The 23402-nt window shown below is 37.7% G+C and overlaps 1 protein-coding gene across 1 annotated transcript in view; it reads left to right on the forward strand.

Annotated features, from left to right (window-relative positions):
- The window catches only part of LOC122801405, a 464384-nt gene that overhangs the window by 421903 nt on the left and 19079 nt on the right, over positions 1-23402 (forward strand). The window contains exon 5 of the mRNA XM_044070922.1: positions 17730-17902. Coding sequence (XP_043926857.1) covers positions 17730-17902 — 173 coding nt within the window. The remainder of the gene's footprint in view (positions 1-17729; positions 17903-23402) is intronic.

The following is a 23402-nucleotide window of genomic DNA, read 5'->3' on the forward strand; positions in this document are numbered from 1 at the left end:
CCAGACCAGTGCTTGATCCTGTCCTGGTTGGATGGTTGTATATGCAATAATCTGATATAGCTGATTACATCAGCATTGTCTGTTGAGTGTATGGGCATATGATGATAACACTGTCCCGCATGCTGGTATAAAAGGATCTCTGTAATGTCAAGTAGCATCTGTCTCTCTCACACACACAGTTGACTGCAATGAGAACAGAACCCCTACTTATTTAAGTACATAAACTACAGAACACAGTACTATATGCAAGCACCATGGCACATGTCTGACTTTTACATGTCTGCAGGTCAAATTATAGTGGATGATATCAGCAGGCCATGTTGGAGAGCAGAGGCTGGGAGGGATGCATGAAATAGATGTGTAGTTTTCTGCAAGTATGAAACGACTAGCAAGTCATATCATTGTAGAAGTAACTGTAGGATAGCACATCTACTCTGCTGAGTAGATATACCCCCACACCCAGTTGACTGTAGTGAGAACAGAACCTCTACCTAAGTATACAGAATATAGAACTCAGTATTTTTCACAAGCATCACTTTTACATGGCTGTAGGTGAACTTATAGTAGATGACATCAGCAGGCCATATGGGGGGACAGCAGGTTGTGAGGCCTGCATAGGCAGATACATTCATAGGTTTATATAAGGCCAGTAGTCTAACTGTACAGTATGTCCCAGATGTGTAGAAGCCTAGCTGTGTAAAAATGCAAGTGCCCTTATTGAACATAGTTGAATGTTTGAATTTAGCAGAGCAAGGTTGTCAGTACTGCCGACTGCCCCTGTCCATGAGAGAGCACACAGCATTATATATTACACTTTGTAGTGTGGTTGATACATGTGTGTAAAATATACTAAGCCCCCCAGGGCTGTATTGTTTGAGGAGTGGACAAAACATGTATGTATTGTGAATATGTGATGTATACTGAGAATGTGCTCTGAAAAACTGCTCATATGTATAGAAGATTAGCTGAATTTGGACTGTCACCTACAGTGAGAGAGAGGTTACAACAACATAATGATGTTGTATAGCCAATTGGACGGAATCAAGTGTGTCAAGTAGACACGTGTGACATGGAGCGCTATGTATGGGACGTTTTTTTTTTCTGAGACAGGTGCCCTATTTTCATTTATTTTTTGATGAGAGAGAGGAATGTAGGAGAAGAGATGCAGGTATGTCTGAGAAAGATCAGTTGGCAAGATGAGGAAGCAATTGTTGACAGGACATACAAGACAACAGACAGGGACAGTGAAGAACACAAGAGGTGCATGAACACCATGGTTGAGGTAAGGGTGTGGACCTTGCAAACCCATGGATGATAAGCTGGGTGACAGTGTGAATCAAGTCCTCACCCACTGGACTGTTATCACTGTCACCTCACTGCACATATGGCAGATGTCTCTGACATATGGGTCTCCTTTTGTTATTCAGTACAGTTACAAAGCACAAAACACAAAATCTCCAAAAAGAAAAACTGATGGCAAAACAAGTAGTCCAAACCCACAAGTTTATTGTAAGCACTTTAGTTCACAATAATAACATGAACTTCGTCAGACAAACCCTAACAGTCCAACTCAACAGTAAATATTCCCCTTAATTACATAATTAAGCAATTCAGTTGAATGATTAATATATCACCATTGCTACACTTAAAACATTTTTTTAATTTTATAAAGCCAAAAACAAAAAGCACAGGAGCAGACCAGGGCTGACCAAATATGTCTACATATACGATCGTCACCAGCAATAGTTCCAAAGATCCAGATACCAACACAAAAAGTGTATCACATCCAAATTGTTTATTATAAAATGAATAGGTAAGCTGTTTCACCCGATTGGGCTTCCTCAGACCATAATCCATTTGTAATCAAACAGCATTCAATATATATACTCCTTCGATTCATTAATTATGACATAATTTCCTTTTAGGTAAATTCAAAACACATATCCATGTTAAAAAAAACAGTATATACTTATCAAAGTAGTAAAGAATGAGCTTTATAAACTAAATGCTTGCTAAATTTAAGCACAGATCCAACCTAACCCTTCTAAACCGGAGATATATATTAGAAACTATGTAACAAATATATTAAACAAGGAAGACCATTAAAAACATTGCACTAATTAAAATAATACTATAATAGTCAGCAAATACAAATTAAAAAAAATATTTAAAAACGTATTAATTATGCTGAAATTTAAGTATATTACTATTAATTACACCTATAAAAATATTCATCTAATATTTAACTTTCTATTTTTTAAAACTGGCTTAATAGGAATTTTGTCATTTAAGCCAGCAATGATGATATATTAATCATTCAATTGAATTGCTTAATTATGTAATTAAGTGGTATATTTAATGATGAGTTGGACTGTTAGGGTTTGTCTGATGAAGTTCATGTTACTGTTGTTATTCAGTACAGTGATAGAGAGCAGTGTCTCCATCTGGCATAGGCGTGCGCCCACAGTGCAGTACACAATCCTATGCACCATCCCTGGCAGTTCTTCTCAGGAGATAAAATCACCCCTTCTGCCACTACTCACCTGTCTTCTGAAGCAGAAGTACCCGAGGAGCCAGGTAGTGCAGGGGCAGCACAAGGGGTACTACCAGACTACAGCTCAGACATCCTGGGCCTTGTGGATTCTGTGGACCAGGTGTAACCCCCGTGATGTGGGAAAAGCAAAAAAAAAAAAAAAAAACCAAAACAAACAAACAAAAAAAAACTGAGAGAAAATAAAGGTTGAGGTTAGAGATTGCACAACGTGTCTTATTTGCTTGTTTAGACTGAGGATGGTGGTATTCCAGCTCTGGGTTCTCACTTTTGCATTTGTAGACAGCAGCTTGATTTGCTTACTGTATAACCTAGTAATGACAGATGTGTGTCTGTCCAGAATAAGGTAACAGTGTCCCACATGCTGGTGTAAAAGGCTCACTGTAAAGTCCAGCAATAGCTCACAAAGACACAGATGCACACATACACTCAGAACACACACACACACACACACACACACACACACACACACACACACACACACACACACACACACACACACACACACACATTTCACTGCAGTGAGAGTAGAACTACTACCTATCTAAGTACACAGACTACAGAACACAGTACTTAACACAAGTGTCACACCTCAAGTTTGACTTGTAGTGTGTTAGACAACACTTTATATATGTTGACATCAACAGTGTATGTTTATAACAAGATAACAGTGTCCCACAGGCTGCTGTAAAAGGCTCACCATAAAGTCCAGCAATAGCTCTCACAAACACACACACACACACACACACACACACACACACACACACACACACACACACACACACACAGACCCACACACACATTTGACTGCAGTGAGAACAGAACCCCTACCTAACTCTAAGTACACACACACACTACAAAACATAGTACTTAACACACAAGCCATATTACAAGTCTGATTTTGTCAGGACTGCAGGTGAACTTATAATAGAAGACATCAGCAGGCAATGTGGGTGAGAAGAAGTAGGGAGGCCTGCATGAAATGGATGTGTAGGGTTGTGCAAGTCTCAAAATACTGGCAAACCATGCCATTGGAGAGTAACTGTTGGATACACACTTCTGCTGTTGTATGTAGACACACACACACACGCACGCACACACACACACACACACACACACACACACACACACACACACACACACACACACACACACACACACACACACACACACACACACACACACACACACACTGTATACACACACACACACATCACACACATATACTGTACACACACACACACACACACACACACACACACACACACACACACACACACACACACACACACACAGTTGACTGCAGTGAAAATAGAACCCCTACCAATCTATGGACAGAGACTACAGAACACAATACTTATCACATGTGCCACAGCACAAGTTTGATTTTAACAGGACTGCAGATGAACTTATAGTAGATGACATCAACAAGCCATATGGGAAACAAGAGATTGGGAGGCCTGCATAGGTACATCGCTTCATAGACTCATCTGAGGCTAATAGCCTAATAGCAGTAGGCTGTTTGGAAGCCTAGCAGGGTAAGAACACAAGTACCCTTATTGAGCATACTAGGCTTTTTGTGCTTTGCAGAGCAAGTCTGTGAGCACCGCCAAGTGGCCCTATCCATGAGTGAACACACAACATTATGTATAACACTTTGTATTGTTGTTGATATATGTGTGGACAAAATAATGAGACCCTAGGGTTGCAGTGCTTGATTGGGATGGTTTTGGGGGGACAAATGGATGTGTTGTGAATATATGACATATAGTTATATTGTGACTTTAGTTTGTAATGTTTACACGTAGTTTTATGTCATACAAAGGAACTGGACAATAAACAGCAATGGTAAAATATCGGTTTACATTTACAAGGTTGAAATGCACATCTGCGACAGTTAGATGTGCGAAAGGACATTTGCAAAAGTTTGGAATAATGACTATGAATTGCCATACTCACAAATGAGTGAATGCCAGTGTGCATTCTCTCGTGTGAATTTGGCATTCTGAGTGGAGATCGCACTACACTGAGGATCAGAACATGTACCCCTTCCCTCACTGTAATGCAATCTCAGAGTTAGTATATCAAATTATCAGTGAGTGGGGGGTGCAGGGGGGGCTTGTCCCCCTACATAATGGTGTTTGGTGACATCCGGAAGTGACGGGTGTTTCAAAGAAGTTCGACATTCCTAGAATGTCAAATTTCATTCCTTAGCACTTTCAGTGTTTTTCAGGATTTGAAAGTGCAGTTTCCGACCTTTAGAGTCGGAAATTTGATGAGTCGCATACATGTGTTGCGACTTTGTAAAGGTAAACCAAAATATCACATATACAATTCCTTAGCACAACAAGCATTGCATTTGTGTGCTGGTTAACAAAGTGTATATGCATGTGAGATAAGCCTGTTTGCATGCAGGAAAGCGATGTGTAAATGCGAGGGACATTGCGAATGCTTGCTGCTATACCCCAGTCCCATCTGTATTCCAGGACGGCTTTTTGCAATGGCTAAGATCATTAATTGAATGTATCCATTTTCTATTTTTGGCTGTCTGCTTTCTAGGGAATCTGGTTTTTCTTGTTTCTAAAATGTTGCTTAGCCAAACTTTTTTTTTTTCAGGATGCGGGGCATTGCACAAAACTGGAATTAAAAGAAGGCAAATAGGACAATAGGTTCATAGGTTCATAGGTTCATACTAGGCTATCTGCCCTAGGGCATTTATAAGCCTAGCCAGAGTGTGTTTGGCTTTCGCCACCCATTTTAAATTAATTTTGCTATGCATTTTTTGAGGTTAGTATACTGTGCCTCTGTCTAACAGTGAGACAGAAGTGATAGCCGGGGTAAACCTATGATCTCCCATCCACTCATCAAGATTCCTCTTGAAGAGAGTCAATGTGGGACTCTGCCTAACCTGGACTGGGATTTTATTCCAGAGTGAAGGGAGCCTCTGGGTTATGAATCTGTCCCTCCAGCATGTCCTATTTATTTCAGTGCTGAGGTTCAAGTCTCTCGAGCGTAGCTCGATGGGATTTGGATTTTCTGAGGTGCAGCATGTCCATTAATTCTGGGTTGGACATGGCTTTATACGTCAGGCACAGATCGCCTCTGAGCAGGCGGTATGCCACTGAGTAGAGCTGGAGTTTCTTTAACCGGCAGCATATGGCATCTGTTTGAGCCCTTTGATCCTCTTGGTGAGGTACTTTTGGGGTCTTTCCAGTTGCTGCAGGTGTCTGGTAAGGTACATCCCAAAAGGGCATTGTACTCAATTATGGGCCTGATGAGGGATGAGTAAAGAGGTACGATGACCTCCCCTGATCTAGATGTGAATCCCTTCATGATTAGGTGGGCTATATAAAATGTTTTTCTAACCACTTTGGCCACATGGTTGTCAAATGAGAGATTGCTATCAACTTGGGTCCCCAGGTCCCTAATGACTTCTTCTGTACTTAATGGATTACCACCTATGTGGTAATTTGTGGGCACTTTGTTTTTGCCAAAGGGCATTTAGCTTGAGGCCATGGCTCTGGCACCAGTTGTCTGTTTCTATGAGGCCCTTTTGGAGGATGCTTGTGTCGGCTGGAGAGTTGATTATGGCACCCAGTTTGCAGTCATCTGCGAACTTGGTCAGCCACAGTCCTTCTGTGTTGGCCTGTACCACCGAGAAATATATACCGAACAAGAGAGGTCCCAGGACTGAGCCTTGTGGGACGCCACTTGTAACTGGTTTGGAGTCTGACATGGCTCCAGCAATTCTAACCATGTGGGTTCTGTCCTTGAGCCAGTTTGCAACCCATCTAGTGACATAGGGTTTATATTTAAGCTGGTGAGCTTATCTATAATGCCCGAGTGGGGTATTGTATCGAAGGCTTTTGCGAGGTCCAGGTAGGCTGTGTGGACCACCTTCCCTCGTCAATGGCCTTGGTGACTGTTTCAAAGAAATCGACCAGGTTTAAGAGGCAGGATCTGCCCTTAACAAAGCCAAACTGGGTAGGATCCAGTGTCTGTAGGTCCCCAATATCTTTATTTATGAGGTCCATGATGATCCTTTCCATAGCTTTGCAGACCAAGCTAGTCAGGCTTATGGGGCGATAGTTTCCAGGATCCGTTGAGGCACCACCTTTGTGGAGAGGGACCACTGTTGCTGTACGCCACTCTTTGGGTACATATCCTGTAGTAAGGCTAAGATTGAACAGTAGTTTTATGTTTGGGTTTAGCTCTTCTTGGAGTTCATGTAGGACGCAGCCGGGACACCATCTGGTCCCATTGATGCTGTGTTTTTGCTTTGGAGAGGGCGGCTCTTACCTGAGCATCTGAGATGTCAGGGGGGCAGCACTCTGTTGGGATAGATATTTGCCCTTTTGGTGGGGAGGGGGGGAGAAGTTTGCACTGAACCTGTCAGCTAGGATGTTGGCAATGTCTGTGGGCTCGGTGTATTTTTTGTCATTTTGGACTAATTCTGAGCATATCTGGGAATTCCCACCCAGGTTCCTAACATAACTAAAGAAAGCCTTGTGATTATCCTTACTGTCCTGTGCAATTTTTCTCTCGAAGCTGGCCTTAGACGATTTTATGAGTGCCCATAGTTTTTTGCTAATACTGATCAGAGATGCCTTCCCTTTTTGGGATTTTGCTCTATCATGTAGTAGCTTCCTCCTTCTGTTGTATAGTTTGTTTATGGCTGGGGTCCACCAGACAGGACATCTGCCTTTGGGGGGGCAAGATACTAAAATTAAGCAACATATATGTAAAATCTGTAAAAGCACATTAAAACTTGATAGGACACATCAAAAATATCTACATATGCCAGGATTTGAACCCTCACACCAATACATCTTCAGAAAACAGTAAGGATGCCTTAGTCCTCTTGGTCACACAAACAGCTTTGCATCAATAAAATGAAAGTCATTCTTCACACAACCAACTGCATCTGAATGTACACTGATATCAAATCATCAGCTGTGATTTGTACATGTAATTTTCTTTACTGTATTTGGACATAGCACAGTTAGTGATAACACAACCTGTCATAATTATGCTTTTAAATATACAGCTGTGTGTTACCTTTCCTTGGTTCTTGATCATTCATCAGTTATCTAACACATGCATTGTGTAAGCCATTCTATATCATGGGCCTTATCATCATAGAGATATTAACTGGGAATAATATGATATGCAGTTGCCAACAAATAAAGTTGAGGTTGGATGGCACAAACATGCATATACAGTTTATTTGGGGGTAACATTGCTGAGTTACTATTATGGGAGGAATAAGAGTACACTCCTCTTTTTCGGGAACAAAGCTCATTTACTGTTAAGACCAAACAAGTCTGAAGTCTGAGACTGCAATGTGCGTCATTACTTTTGTCTTTAATGATTTACCAGTACAAAGATGTGGTGCTAAACTGAGGCCATGCAGGGAACATCAGAATTCTTCAGAGGCATGACTGTGTGAAACTGTCATATCTGAGGCCTACTAATTACTAATGGACAAATATAAGTAAAATAAGTGTCTGGTGTCACATGTTAACATATTTTCTGTACAAATCCATCACTGTTTACCTGCTTACTGTATGAAGTTAGGAAATACAAGGATATGGCATAATATTATTAAAGAATGCACTCTAGGTTCTAGACTTACCTTGCAAGTGCAGCAGTTACCATGCCTTTAGTTCAGGGTGAATCTGTCTAATGCAAGCAGTACACAGCCATTACATGGGGAGGTAAAGGATATGTGAGTTGCCTGACATCAATTTTGCAATATTTATGTGAGTAGGAGAAAGGTATTAGGTCCCTAGGTGGTCAGTGAATGTGCTGTGCTTTGTCTCTTAGCCAAAGCAAGGGCATACTGAGCATGCCTACGTCTGCTTACAGAGACAGCAGCTGGGGGTTCCACCTATGAGTCCTCCTCTGACTGTGGTTGTGGTGACCTAGGTGTTGGTGGGTGGATGTGTGTCACTTCCCCTTGCTGATCCTGCTGCAGCTGTTTCCGCAGGATCAGATTATGGAGCATAGCATATACTATGCATAATTGTTTATATGTGCATGGATTATATTGCAGGGCTCCACCTGATATATTTATGCACTGGAACCATGACTTCCAAAGCCTAAAAACACACACTCTATGATGTTTCCAGTTTGAGTGTCTGCCTCATTATGGTGATCTTCTTTGGGTGTGTGTGGACTTCTGATGGGTGTCATCAGCCATGGTTCCAGGGCATAGCCAGCAGCCCCAATAAATGGCTCTGGAAAGTATCCCCACTAGCAAACATCTGGTACAGCTGTGATGTGTGCCAGATACGGGAGTCATGATAACTGCCACGGTTCCCAGCACACACATTCAAGATTATTCCCTGGGCATTATGCACAACTTGGCAGTTGATGGAGTGGTATCCCTTGTGGCTAATGTAGATTCTACCCTGCTCACCAGGTGGTGACTTAATGCATGCATGACTGCACTCTATGGCACCCAGTACTTCAGGGTAGTGCGCTACATGAAAACACATTTCCATATTGCTGGCCATCTCTTTAGAAGTACAGGGGAAAATATGTGCTTACTGGCATGTATGAGCACAACATCCAGAAACTGGTAGAGGATCCTGAGGACTGATGCCTGTGACCCACTCATCATGTCCTCAGTTGATCTTTGAAAGGTACCAGTAACTTATATTCTAAGGGCTACACATACCTTAGTTTCCACTCAGATGTGTTTCCCTCGGTTGTCTGTGGCTCTGAGTTGAGGGTGGCAGAGCTCAGAGTTCTTCTAGTGTGTCTCTGGTCCACCCCGTAGCATTTTACAATCTCCAGCTCATGTAGCACCTGGAAATTTACCCTGGGCCAGAACACTCTTCTCCTTCTTGGCATAGACCTGTTGTCAGCAGAACCAGCAACATTGGCTTCAGCCTCTAGCACATGGAGGTGTAGAATAGCTGCAGCAGCCCCTAGCATTGCATCAGTAAAATTTCCTTGTCTCTACTCCAGTGGTATTGAATGATAAAGGAAATACAAGAATGTAGACTACATGGATACTTTATACATTGTTGAATAGCTCCACTGTGTTGGATTATGTGATCAACATGCAATTTACTTGTTTATGCTACAACTTGCATCTAATAAACACACCTATTACTTGATCATTAGTGTGCTATGCGCAGCTATGCAACCTTCATGTACCTCCACACATCTAAGCATATATAAGGTAAGCATAGGCAAAACTGGTATTTCCTCCATTCTCAGGATATCACGCAAACATGGACTATAAAAAGTGAAGGAAAGGTCGCACACCATGTAGTCAAACCCAACACCATCTTTATTCCAACCCTAACACATACATGTGTTGCCAGAGGAATAGTTACATAACAACTCAAAGAAACCTACCATTCATTCCTCTGTTCCTCGTGGGTGTGCTAAGCACCATATCATTCACACAGTGGCAAAAGTAAAAAAGAAAAACCTGAACAGAGACCACACATTTTAACAAACAAATAATGAAGATGACACACACAGAACTTGGGAATTGTGCACTTCTTAAATGCACCTTCACCCTTCACAGCCCTACATATTCACCTCTGCAAGTATAACCTAACACCCCCCTAATGTCAGCATTCACAGTTGCCATGCATTCAAGATGAACACTGTGGAAGTGCCTACATGAAGTGAACATCCCTTCACGGTCACTCTTTTTTGAGTGTCAACAATTCTAATGAGTTTTGAACTCATTTACATGTTCACCATGCTGACAGTCTGGAATCCACATGGTTAGTAACCATGTATTAAGGAAAACTGCATGGGAGTCCAATGTTGTAAAAGAGGAATACTGTAATCCATCAGCTACATCCTGCATATGCTTACAATACAGCGCAATACTCTGTTTCATGGAGGTTTACACATTTTAGCAGCTTGCATTACTTACAAGTATACTCTTCATTTGGGGGTGGGGGAATGAAGCTACATTTATGTCTTGGCACTTAAAATGACATTATTATAATTGTTACACTGATTTTCTAGCATTCACCTTATGTAATTAGGTCAGAATATGTTAAGGGCAGTTCTCTACAAATATAAGAGCTTTTACTTGCTCTTGTTTCTGTGTAGACTCCTTTCCATGGCTGTATTTGAACAGTTTTGGAATACATGGTCAGCAAGAACACAGTTGCTTTAGAGGTTGTTGAATCACTCTACCGTGTTGATTTGCTTCATTAGCATAACATTTATCTACTTATGCTGTAAATTGCATGCCATGAAAGTTTCCATCTTTTCACGCCCCTGCACACCACCAAGTGGAGTTTACTGAATCTAAAGCTTTTCACATTCATGTGTACATCCTACCATGATGCACACACAGAAAAATTATTGTGTAAGCTTTATTGAATCCTCCTGCATATCTTTTTTTACCCTTTTACATTTCAAAAGTACACATTCCATAGTTTCTTCTTCTTGACAACTTAAACATATTCTATCATTTTTCTATTTATATGTCATATTTCCTTTTACTGGAAGTTTATCTATTTCTAGTATCCACAAAAAATCTTGACATTTTACTTTCTAATTATACCACTTGCTTCTTATTTTTTTATAGCTTTAATTTTTTCATCTAAGAGTTTCCGATGATTTTACATAGTAATGTTTTATCGTTACATTTTTGCACTATGCTTTTCTATCTTTTTCTATATTATCAAGTTTTATTTTCACAAAAATACTTTTTTCTTGGTAACATTTTATTTCTTCATTTATATACTCTTTTTCTCTTTTAGTCTTTCTTACCATATCCCAAATTTATCATACTTATATTTATATATATTACTATTAATCTCTCTTCTTTTTCATTTATCCACTTTAACACTTTGTATAAATGTAATGAAGCAGTGTATACCACTGGATTAAACCTAGATATCCTTCTTTTTTATTTACACATAAAACTCCTCCTTTTGCCAGGTTTAATCTAGAATCCCATATAAATTAAAAATGATCTGCAATAATTTATTTTCAAATGCTGTTAGCAATATAAATACACTTGCTAAATATGCTATTTTTCCCATCAGTACTGAATTTATTTATCAAATAAGTCTTTTCTGAATGATAATTTATATGTTCTCCAGAAAAGATATTTTTATTTCTTCTGTTGTTTTTTTCCCCATTGAATTCTACTTACATCTTTATTCTCAAATTTTATAGCTAACACAGACATTTTATTCATTGTAAAATATATACCTGCATCACCTAAACCTTTACTTTCTCTTTATTTAAAGCCATCCCTGTCATTTCTAGATACTCATTTGTGTAAATAATTACTTATTTTATTGAAATTTTGTTTTTTGCAATTATAATGTCATCTGTATATGTTAAAAGAACCGGAATTCTTAACTCTTCAGGTGCTATATACCCTGCTGCCTTCATTTTGTAATTTATTTCACATACTGTCACATTCATAACTAATGCAAATAGTACACAATCATTGGACATCCTTGTCTTACACCACTCTACATCTCTACCTCTTGGTGTAACCAGCCAGCCATTTACAAGTATTTTTACTTTAATATTACTATACTCTGACATACATAATTTCCTAACTTTCTCACTTATATTATATTATTTCATTATTACCCATAAGATTTCATATCCATTTGTGTCACATGCCTTATTAAGATCTGAAGTCATGACTTATGTTTCTTCTTTCTGTTCATAATATCATCCACAATTTCTCTATCATTAATAATTCTTGACAACCCTATTCCTTTATAATATATATGCTATCTTCCATTTTAAATTCAACTCTCTTTTGTTATTGTCATAAAAATCTTATATTCATTATTATTCAATACTACTGGTGTCCAGTTTTTAATTCTCTTCTATCTTACTTCTTCCATATGAATTTAGGTATTCCACTACATAATTCCTTATACATAAAACTTTCATTTAACCATTCATTCAAAATCTCTAAAAATATTGTTTTTGCCAGTCCCTTAAATTTTTATACATGTCATGCTGTCTTCCATCTATCCTGCAGCCGTATCTCTATTTACTTTTCCTAATACTTTATCTAGGTCATTTAAAGAAATCTCTTTTTCCAATTCATTATTCTCTTTTTCTGTTAACTTTTTTTTTACTTTAGATGTTTTTCACTACCTTCTTTTTCTCTTTAAACATTTATTGCCCATATTGTACTACATTATTCATAATCTTTTCCTGAGTTCTTGCTTTTTCTCCTTTTACATTTTTGATTTCTCTCATTGCACTATTTTCCTTTACTAATCTGTTTAAGTAACTAGATATTTCTTCTCTTTCCTTCTAAAAATATATTTGCTTATATAACAATTTTTGCATTTTTTCCTTGATTTCATTCATATAATTCTTTTTCTTTGTCAAAGTACTTTCTATCATTATGTTCTAAATCTTCCAACGGATTGTTATATGTTCTTTTATATTTTTCTTTCTCTACTTTTCTAACATCATATTGCTACTGTAAAAAACTTTTTTAATTTTTTCATTAAATATACACCATTCAGACCATTTTTTAAATGCTGTCATAGCAATATGATCGTTCTATAACTGTATTACTAATCTCTTTCCTTCTTCATCCCTTGCTTTCTCATTTATCCTTTAAATTACATTGCTTGTTTATATATATCCCTTATTTTCTTTTATCTCTAGCCATATTGTAACATGAACAGAAAATCCTGTTTCAACTACCTCCCTTTTTCCTATAACTAAACCTTCTTAGACTATACAATAATCTATTTCAGTTCTATACATGCCCCTTTTGTAGGTTCATGAATTTTTGTGCCAAAGTTTTAACTTACCATATCTTATAACTTCTAACATTTTTCTTATATCATTTCCTTTCTTGTTATGCTTGCCTCTTAAATCACAGCTAAAGTTTCCTGTCATTATAATATTCATATTTATTACTACACAGTATAAAATCTGATGAAATAAGATTTTCCTTTCTTTACAGTTAGAATAACCATATAATGTTATAATTTTATATACTTGTTCTTTCCATTTTAAATCTACAGTTGTTAATCTTCCCATTTTTGCTAAAGTCACATCTAATATTTTTACTGTATTTCTACAGAATACAGCTGTTTCAGAACATCTGTAATTTCCCAAATACTAAATGATCTTGCATCCCCATTGTTTCTCTGTGTGTAATCTTTCATTTGTTAAAAAATCTTATGTGTTCTAAAATAATTACATCAATATGTGTATTACATCTCTGCAAAATTCCTGTTTTTCTTATTATATTCTCAATACCAACCAACCATATTAACCTCTATAACTTTTCAGAAGTTATCCACAGCAGCACTAGGCTAGGAACTCCTAAAATTAAAGAAAGCCTCCTAGACTGGATATTAATTAACAGGACAAATATCCCATACCAGGCAGGTGTCCTCCTAGACACCCTCAGTGACCATCAACCCACTTTTTTATTAAAACTCAAAACCCAATCCACCCGTAACTCCAGATCAATAACAACCCACAACACAAAAAACTTTGACCCCAACAAATTCAAACTCAAACTAAAACACCATAACTGGTGCATACTAAAGACCTTACCCCTAGAAGAGGCCATAAATCATTTCAAAAACATCTTCTTAAGTATCCTGAATGCCCATGCCCCACCCCGTATCATTAAACTCAAAACTAGGTCCTGTTTGGTATCTACTTCTCTGAAGTACAGGCTAACACAGAAGGCCTTCGGCTAACTAAATTCACAGATGACTGCAAACTAGGAGCCATAATCGAAACTCCTAACGATGTGGACATCCTACAAAAGGGCCTCACTGAGACAGATACCTGGTGTCAAAGACATGGTCTCAAGCTCAATGCCAAAAAGTGCATTGTCATCCCCTTTGGTAAAAACTCTGTACCCATGAACTACCACATAGTCGGTAGTCTACTTAACACCAAAAGTGTGATAAGAGACCTTGGGACACAGGTGGACAGTCATCTCTCCTTTGATAATCACATTGCCACAGTGATTTTTCAGAACTGGAGTATACTAGAGGCTTTGCCAGAGCTAAAACAGGTAATTGGGGAGAAACTAGTTTTGTATATAGAACTTGTAGCAATTTGAAGAATAGACTGTGCTATAAGGAGATGGATTTTTTTAAATAAAGAGAAAAGCTTAATAAGAAGTAGACATGGTATGTTTCCTTGGCAAATTTGTGTATGTTATAAATCTATAGTTAAAGACAACATGTTTATGCACCTTAGAACGAATAGGGAATATGTTTTTGATTGCTCTACTACGTGCCATACATCTAATATTCTCTACTTCGCTACATGTATAAAATGGTCTGTATTCTATGTTGTTAAAAGTACGCAAAAATTAAAGTAATGCATCACAGAGTATAGATCAGACATGCATAGAATGGTTATGTCTAATACTCTAGCAAAACATTCACTAGAACATGGTCATGACCATGAATTTAAGTTTACGATGATAGAGTCAGTGTTTAGAAATATCAGGGGAGATGATATAAATAACGTATTGGAGTCTAGAGAATATGCTTCAATAGTATTCTTACAAGCAGACCTAACCTCAGGTATAAATACAGCTCTGAGCATTAAACTTATTCTAGTAAAAAAAAAAAAGATGGAATATAAAAAATAAGTGTGCAGTATACTAGTTTTTAATTTTAAATATATTAAAACAATTACTAAAAAATGAATTCAGAAAGTTTAGCTTATAGAAGCTTTACTATATAGGAATGATGTATGTATGTATGTATACATATATATATATATATATATATATATATATATATATAAATAAATATATATATATATATATATATATATATATATATGGATCACCTTTATATCCTCAAAATCGCGTTTCGCCGACACACTAATCACCGACACCAAAAGACCGACAACAAAAAATACCGACAACGCAAAACACCGAAAACCATTACACCAACACACTACACGTAAACAACACAGTACACTACATAACATATCCACTATCCCTAACCCAAACCCTAACCCTAAGGTCCGACACTACCGCACACTTACCCTACCTGCACCCTAACCCTAACTCACTTACCCACCCCTAACCCCAAGATCCGACACTACCGCACACTCACCCTACCTGCACCCTAACCCTAACTCACTTACCCACCCCTAACCCCAAGGTCCGACACTACCGCACACTCACCCTACCTGCACCCTAACCCTAACTCACTTAACCCACCCCTAAACCCACAGTCCCTCACTATCGCACACTTACCTGTCCGCTCCCTAACACTAAATCCCTCACTCGATCGCACACTTACCGAGTCCGTCGGGTTCTCACCTTGTCGGTCATCTGCGTTGTCGGTGTTTTCGTCCCGTCGGATTCCGTGTCGGCAAAACGCGTTGTCGGGCATCTGAAGGTGACCCATATATATATGGGTCTACTGTATATATATATATATATATATATATATATATATGAATATATATATATATATATATATATATATATATATATATGTATATATATATATATATATATATATATATATATATATATATATATTATGGGTCTACTGTATAAGTTCGAAAATACACTTCTTCGAACTCACACAGTAGACCCTGGGTTACGGTAAAGTGCAATTAATCGAAAGTGCACTTTCGCGAAACCCACTTCAGCGAGAACGGGCTACTACTGATTTTAGTGCAGTAGTTACGGACCTTAGCGTTAGGGCGCGGGTCATGGTAAGGGGATAGCTAGTAGGGCTATCCCCTTACCATGACCCGCGCCCTAACCCCAAGGTCCATGACTACCACACCACAGTGGAGGATAGCCTGTCCTCCACTGTGGTGCGGTAGTCACGGACATTAGGGTTAGGGCACGGGTCAAGGTAAGGGGATAGCTAGTCCCCTTACCATGACCTGTGCCCAAACCCTAAGGTCTGTAACTACCGCACCACAGTGGAGGACATAGTATATTTTCCTGCTGTCCTCCACTGTGGTGCGATCCATTCAAAGAAGCTGAGTTCGTGAAAGTGCACTTTTGAATAAGTGCACCTTTGCATAACTGAGTTGTCTACTGCTCTTTTTTGAATACGTGGTATTCGATGAAAAGAAGTAGACCCATAAATATATATATATATATATATATATATATATATATATATATATATATATATATATATGGATCTACCTTAGTACATCGACAAGTTAAATAAGCGAAAACGAATTCACCGACGCCAGAAGATCGCAAGTCACTTCACCGACGCCAGAAGATCGACAGTGCACAAACACGACATCACATATACCCGACACATCATACCAACAAACAAAACAAATCCCCTATCCAAAACCCACACATACAACACAAGCACACCAAAATCCTTACAAACGAACACTAACCCATACATACACAACTATCCACAACCCTAACCCAAACCCTTACCCTAAGGTCCGTCACTATTGCACACTCACCTAACCTGCGCCCTAACCCTAACTCACTTATCCCACCCCTACCCCTACAGACCACCAACATCGCACACTTACCTTACTCGCACCCTAACCCTAACTCACTTATTCCCACCCCTACCCCTACACACCGTCAACATCGCACACTTACCTTACTCGCACCCTAACCCTAACTCACTTATCCCACCCCTACCCCTACACACCGTCAACATCGCACACTTACCTTACTCGCACCCTATCGTCCTTCACTACCGCATACTTACACATCCTTTCCCCATCGCAGTGTTCTCAGCGTCGGTGTCTTCCTCCGTCGGTCTTCTGCCTTGTCGATCTTCTGGCGTCGGTGAAGTGACTTACGATCTTCTGGCGTCAGTGAATTCGTTGTCGCTTATTTAACTTGTCGATCTACTAAGATAGATCCATATATATATATATATATATATATATATATATTGTATATGCTGTCTATGCTTTATTTAATGTATATGATTTTATTTCTGCACTTGAAAATTTCATTTTTGCACCTGAAAAGTTTTTGTTTATTTATTAATTCCCCTTGCTCTGTTACTGGGGCTTGTGTAACATGTGATAACTATTGGCTTCTTTAAATAGTGAATAGTGTATGAAGATTTTTACTTTTGCACTAAAAAAGGGTTCTGTCCTGAAAGCTTGCTTTGCACATGAAAATGTTACTACTTGTGTTTCTAAGCCTGAGTTTTATTTTATTTATTTATTTATTTTTATATATATCTGTCAGAATCTTGTGATGTACAGCTGGCCACACAGTCTCTCGTCCAACCTACAATTTCTGTGACTCCCAGAAAGGAAGGCATTATACTTTTTGCTCCTCCAACAATCAAGTGGAAAGAAAGGAGCAAACTTGTCAGGAAAGATCAGACTAGAAGAAGTGCACCAGAATCGTATAGGCAGGTAGGTCTAGTTTTAATTATTTTATTCCTGTACACCTTATAGAAAAGCTTCTTATGAAATTAAGAACATTTATATGTATGTTCCTATATCATGTAATACTTTGTTCAGAAGAAATAGAGACCAATACATATAAGACATCATTTTGTTCTATTTCCTGTTTTGGATTAGTTTATCAATTTTAAAATAAACAGATTTATATTCTGTACTTTGAATAGCTTCTCCTACAAATGGACACTGTCAGTTCTGTCTTAAGCATATTATTTGTATACAAATTCAGCAATTTGCAATTACATTTTTATTCTGCATTTCACTGATGTTGCTATCATTTTTGGGCTTTTTTCACCTGATTTACTTGCCTACCTTTGAATTCACAATACCTGTACTTTCACTATACTATTACTATAGGACATTCAGGATGTAAGTATCTTCCAACTGCATGAGTAGATAATGCACTATACAAGACACTTTCAAACTTTTCATTTAATACAGACACTAACTTTATCCTTTTTTACGGCTATTAGGGAATTGGAGTCTGTGTTAGGAGCACTCACTGGATATATGGTAGAACACTTATGTTGAATGGAGCACTAGTGCATTGCATGATACACAAATACAGTACAAAAGAAGGAAACACTGTGTATGCTGGTATCAGGCAAAAAAGTGATTCACCCAAGAAAAAAAAGCAAACCAGCAATGTCGCTGGGTAAAATCTTTAATAGCACATTCAAAAACACAAAGCTTTCGGGTATAACTCCCTTCCTCAGTGTGTAATAAAATGTTAAAACAGAAGCACAAGTTTAAAAACAATTATAAAAGACACAGCCCACCAATAAAAACACACTATTAATCAAATCAGCAATTAGCTGATTTAACCCTATCCAAGGTTTAAAGACACATTTGTTTTTGTTTCAAAACTGGTTTCAAGCTGATGGGTCCATTTAGACCAGGCTTTTTATCAGCATTCAGCTTAAGTATCCACTTATATTCTCCTGCTTCCAGTCTATTGTTCAAGTCACCCCCCTCACATTTACTTGGACTACCTTTAACACACTAAAATGGAATATATGGTTTGTACCCCTATCAAAACAATGTTTTGCTAAGGCATTAGTCAATATATGTCTCTTTATGTCTGACATATGCTCAGCAATACAATCTTTAAGCCTTTTGCTACACCTACTCATATAAAAGGCAGTGCACAGTGAGCATGTGGCTAAGTAAACTATACAGTCTGTCACACAAGTGGCTGTACATTTTATTTCAAATGTCTCTGATGTAATAGGATATATAAATACAAAATCAGTTTTAATATATCTACAATTTACACAATTAAAACAAGGTTTGGTGCCAACCTTAGAGGTACTTTTGGGATTCTTATAAAAGTTCATCTCTTTATAACACAATTGCTGCTTTAATTTTCTCTGTTTTCTAAATGAAAAGTGTGAAACCTGTCCTACCCCACTAGCTATTTCAGGTTGAGCACATAAGAAAGACCAATTATTTCTGATAATATTAGTTACTGATGTAGTCCTCAAATTGTATGTTGTGACATATCCAAGACAGTCATCCCTATTCGATGTCATATTCCTTCTACTACATTGATATCCTCCAGCTTTAAAATAGGGTTTGGTCAAACCTTCTCTCTCTCCTACTACATTATCTCTCAGATTTTGTAAGAGACTTTCATCATAATTCCTGGATTTAAAATCTCTATACATCTCATTTAATTGTTCTTCATATTTAGCATCTTTAATGTTAAGTTTATTAGCCCTAAAATACTGACTGGTTACTATAACTCTAAATATGTGCTTGGGGTGCATACTTTTTGTGTGTTAGAATCGATTAGTTTAGATATCTTTCTTAAAGATGCTGATATCTATGATATCATCCCTTTCTTCCAACATAATGACTAAAAAGGCGATACTGTTTACAGAATGGTTCATTTTAAACTTCAGAAAGTTGGTAGTCATTTCTAAATAGCTCACCAAGGTATTAAGATCTTCACATTTACCTACCCAAATGAAAAAAAAAATGTCATCCGCAAAACATGAATAGAAATCAATATAGTTCCTAAAGGGATTCTTCTCACCAAACACATATTCTAATTCCCAATGATTTAATGTCAGGTTAGCGTATGTATTGGCAACCGATATTCCCATCACCACTCCATATAGCTGATGGTACAATTGCTGTTTAATATAAAAACATTATTTTCCAATACAAGCTCTAGTAGTAAACATACAGTTTCTTTCTTGCTGAAAAACCTGTATTAGAACATAAAAAGTCCTAATAGCTTGTACTCCAAAGTTATTAGGGATGACTGTAAATAAAGATATGACATCTAGTGTAACAAAAGTAAAAGAGCTGATGTCGTGTGTTGCAAACCATGTATGCAATTCACCCAAAACCTGTGTCTTTGATATAACTTCTAATCATGTTTAAATAAGGGCTCAACACATGTCTAAATAAAGAGATATAGGTTCTGTGACCCACCCCCTACCTGAGACAATAGGTCTCATGGGGGGTGGAACACATTTTTATCAACCTTTGGTAGTCCATATAAAAAATGGGGTGACCAGATGTGGAACTGACAAATAATTGAATAAATTTAAATCAATATCATCAGTAAGTTGCAAATCATAAATGACCATGTTCACTCTATGTATTATATTTCGTAAGTCATCATAATTAAGTTTCTTAAATGTTTCACCATCTGACAAAAAATCATGCATACAAGTAAGATATAAGATCTTATCAAGTATAACTATAGCCTTGCCTATGTCAGCTTGTTTAATAATTATGTCTGAATTATTCTTAAGCTTCACTAACTCAGCCATTTCTTCTTTTGTTAAATTATATATTTTTTTACATTTTTCTGTGTAACTGTTTCTAAGTTGTTGCTCACAAATATCTCGAAAGGCTGAAACTATGGGTACACTGTTTGGAACAAATGTGCTAGTTCTCTTTAACACAATAGTAGTATTCATAGCACTGTTTTCAAAAATCAACTTCAGGTTAACATTACGAACAAACAGATTTAAATCAGTTAAGGCGTATTCAGTATTATCCCCATAACAAGAGATAAATTGTAAGCATTTACTCAATAAATTCAAATCATTCTCAGTAATGGAAACTTGTGACAAATTCAGCACCACATTATTTACAGTCACCTTTGATTGTTGGACCAACTTCTCTTTTGGGGTCTGTTGTAGTTTCCTTTGTCTCTCATTTTTCCTTTTGGCCTTCCTCTCGACGTTGCCCTGGGAAGATCTTCCACTCTCTCCAGTTTTTGCAGTACAAATGCCATTTGAGCTTGCCGAAAACCCAAGTTAGTGATTGGGTGAGTAGATTCAATGGCACTATTGGAATGTCCCACCTCCATAGGCCTCTGATTGGTCAATGGAACAATGTTCACAACAAGATCAGCCGTTTGGGCTGCATTCAAACTTTCATTATGTATCATAGCTTGATTTACCGGAGAATCGAAGATATCAAGTGCATACATAGAAATTTTAGCAATTGCTTGATTCACTATAGTCTCTTTTTTTCTTGGCCAGGAGAAGATGTGTCTGGTGTTAAAGTCATTAACATCACTAAGTAATTTACATTTCTTAACTTGCTCAAGGTGTTTGTCATACTCTGACAAATGGTCCAGCATATCATTATAAAGTGAAATGTTCATGTTAAAGTAAGTTAAGGAAGAGATATTTGTTTCAAGCTTGAGAATTGTCTCGTGAAGTTCTTTTTATGTCTGCACAAAATAATCATTCATTAATTGCATATAATCCAAACTGAGTTTTATATTAAGTTGCTGCCGTTTTTTAAGAAGGGTTGGGTACTGATTCTTGTATGTAGGCATTGTCAGAATCCTTAGTCCCCTAGGGGCTATTCCAAGTTCATGGTAAGCTTGAGAGCTTAACCTTGCCATTGGAATCTTTTTAACTTTTTGACATTCTTCTCAAGTTCAGATAAATGCTGCATAAAAACATTGATCTCAGGAACAGGAACATTTACGGTTCTCAATGTAGCAGCTGACAGATCAGACAGCAAAGAAGTGGAATGCATACAAATCAAATTGCTTAAAGTCCAATTAGCTCGTCCCACTAGCTGCAGGTCCATCTGCATCTCAGGTGCAAAGGGCTGTGTCATAATTATTTCTCCTACCCTCGATTCACAGGTGTTATCCAAAAATCCACAAAAACATGGGGAAAAGTGGAACACCTGACAGAAGCTTAAATGGGCATAAGAACATGCATTCTCAGCACAGAAGGCACCCCATCCATGATCCAGACTAGAGAAACAAGAGAAGCATTGTTGACTTTCTGAATATTATTTGGTCTGTGATTATAACTCTAGAGTTTCTTTAATAAAACTGAAAATAAACTGAATTGTGTATTATCCATTTTCTGAAGCATGACTTAATAGTAAAATATATAAATTTTATTACTATCCCATCAAAAAGTTGCAAGATATAATACAAATGTACATTTTACACTTGAGTAGGTAATAATAGATTCATGCTAAATGCACACTGATATATTCTGCACAGAGCTGAGCTAGCAAATCCTTACTCCCTACCAATTTCATTAACAGATACCAATTTCATATAATCTAAGAATCAGCACATATCTAACAGCTAACCATGCTGGAGTATTGAAGATCACAGAGGTAGTACATACAATGTTGTTAGCCTACTATATCTTGTAATGACTGGTGGAGATAGATTTTAAGATACTCAGACAATACTATAAAGCCTGTCTGTTCTCAGATATTATTGTCCCCCACCAGTTGAAGGCTAGAGTAAGGGCGGAGTACCCCAAGAACAGACAGCCCTGATTACCAGACTACAGTAATACAAGTGTTTGTGGCTCCTGCAGCAGTACACAGCCAGTATCACAAAGATTTCACATTCTTAACACAGTATGTATGCAAGTTGCTAAACTGCAATGTTAGTGAATTACATTGTGCATTCAGTGGACACATGATCTCTGATCAGAGTATGTGAACTCTTGAGCACACACAGGCATTGACTCTGCATATGTAACCAGATTAGATCCCTCCTGTAAACACAGACATTAGTAGAGATGAAAAGAAAGGTTACAGGTAGAATATGGCATTTTACAAACTAAGGCTATGTACTATAAAAAGGTTGTTAAGTAACAACAGGTTCTGCGTAAGAAAATGCAATAACTTTGGCTTTGTGTACACTGAAGGAGCAACTATCAAAATTTAGGTAAAGCAGAAGACAAGGAAAGCTTATTAAAGGAATTAAGGTTTTGCTGGGGAAACTGAGGAGCAGCCGCAGTGAAGGGGGTTGTGCACATATGACAGATGCACATGAACGAGTGATCTTCATAATGAAGAGGGAATGTCTGATGTATGATATTCTGCATACACACCATCTCTACATGCATTTGTACACAAAAAAATGTGTAACATGAAACATAATGTGAAATATAGATTTCCCAGATAAAAGAAAAAATGTAGTAAGGCCAATTAAACA

Source organism: Protopterus annectens, chromosome 4.part1 (genome assembly GCF_019279795.1).
Source record: "Protopterus annectens isolate FY-2018-M chromosome 4.part1, PAN1.0, whole genome shotgun sequence".
NCBI lineage: Eukaryota > Metazoa > Chordata > Ceratodontiformes > Protopteridae > Protopterus > Protopterus annectens.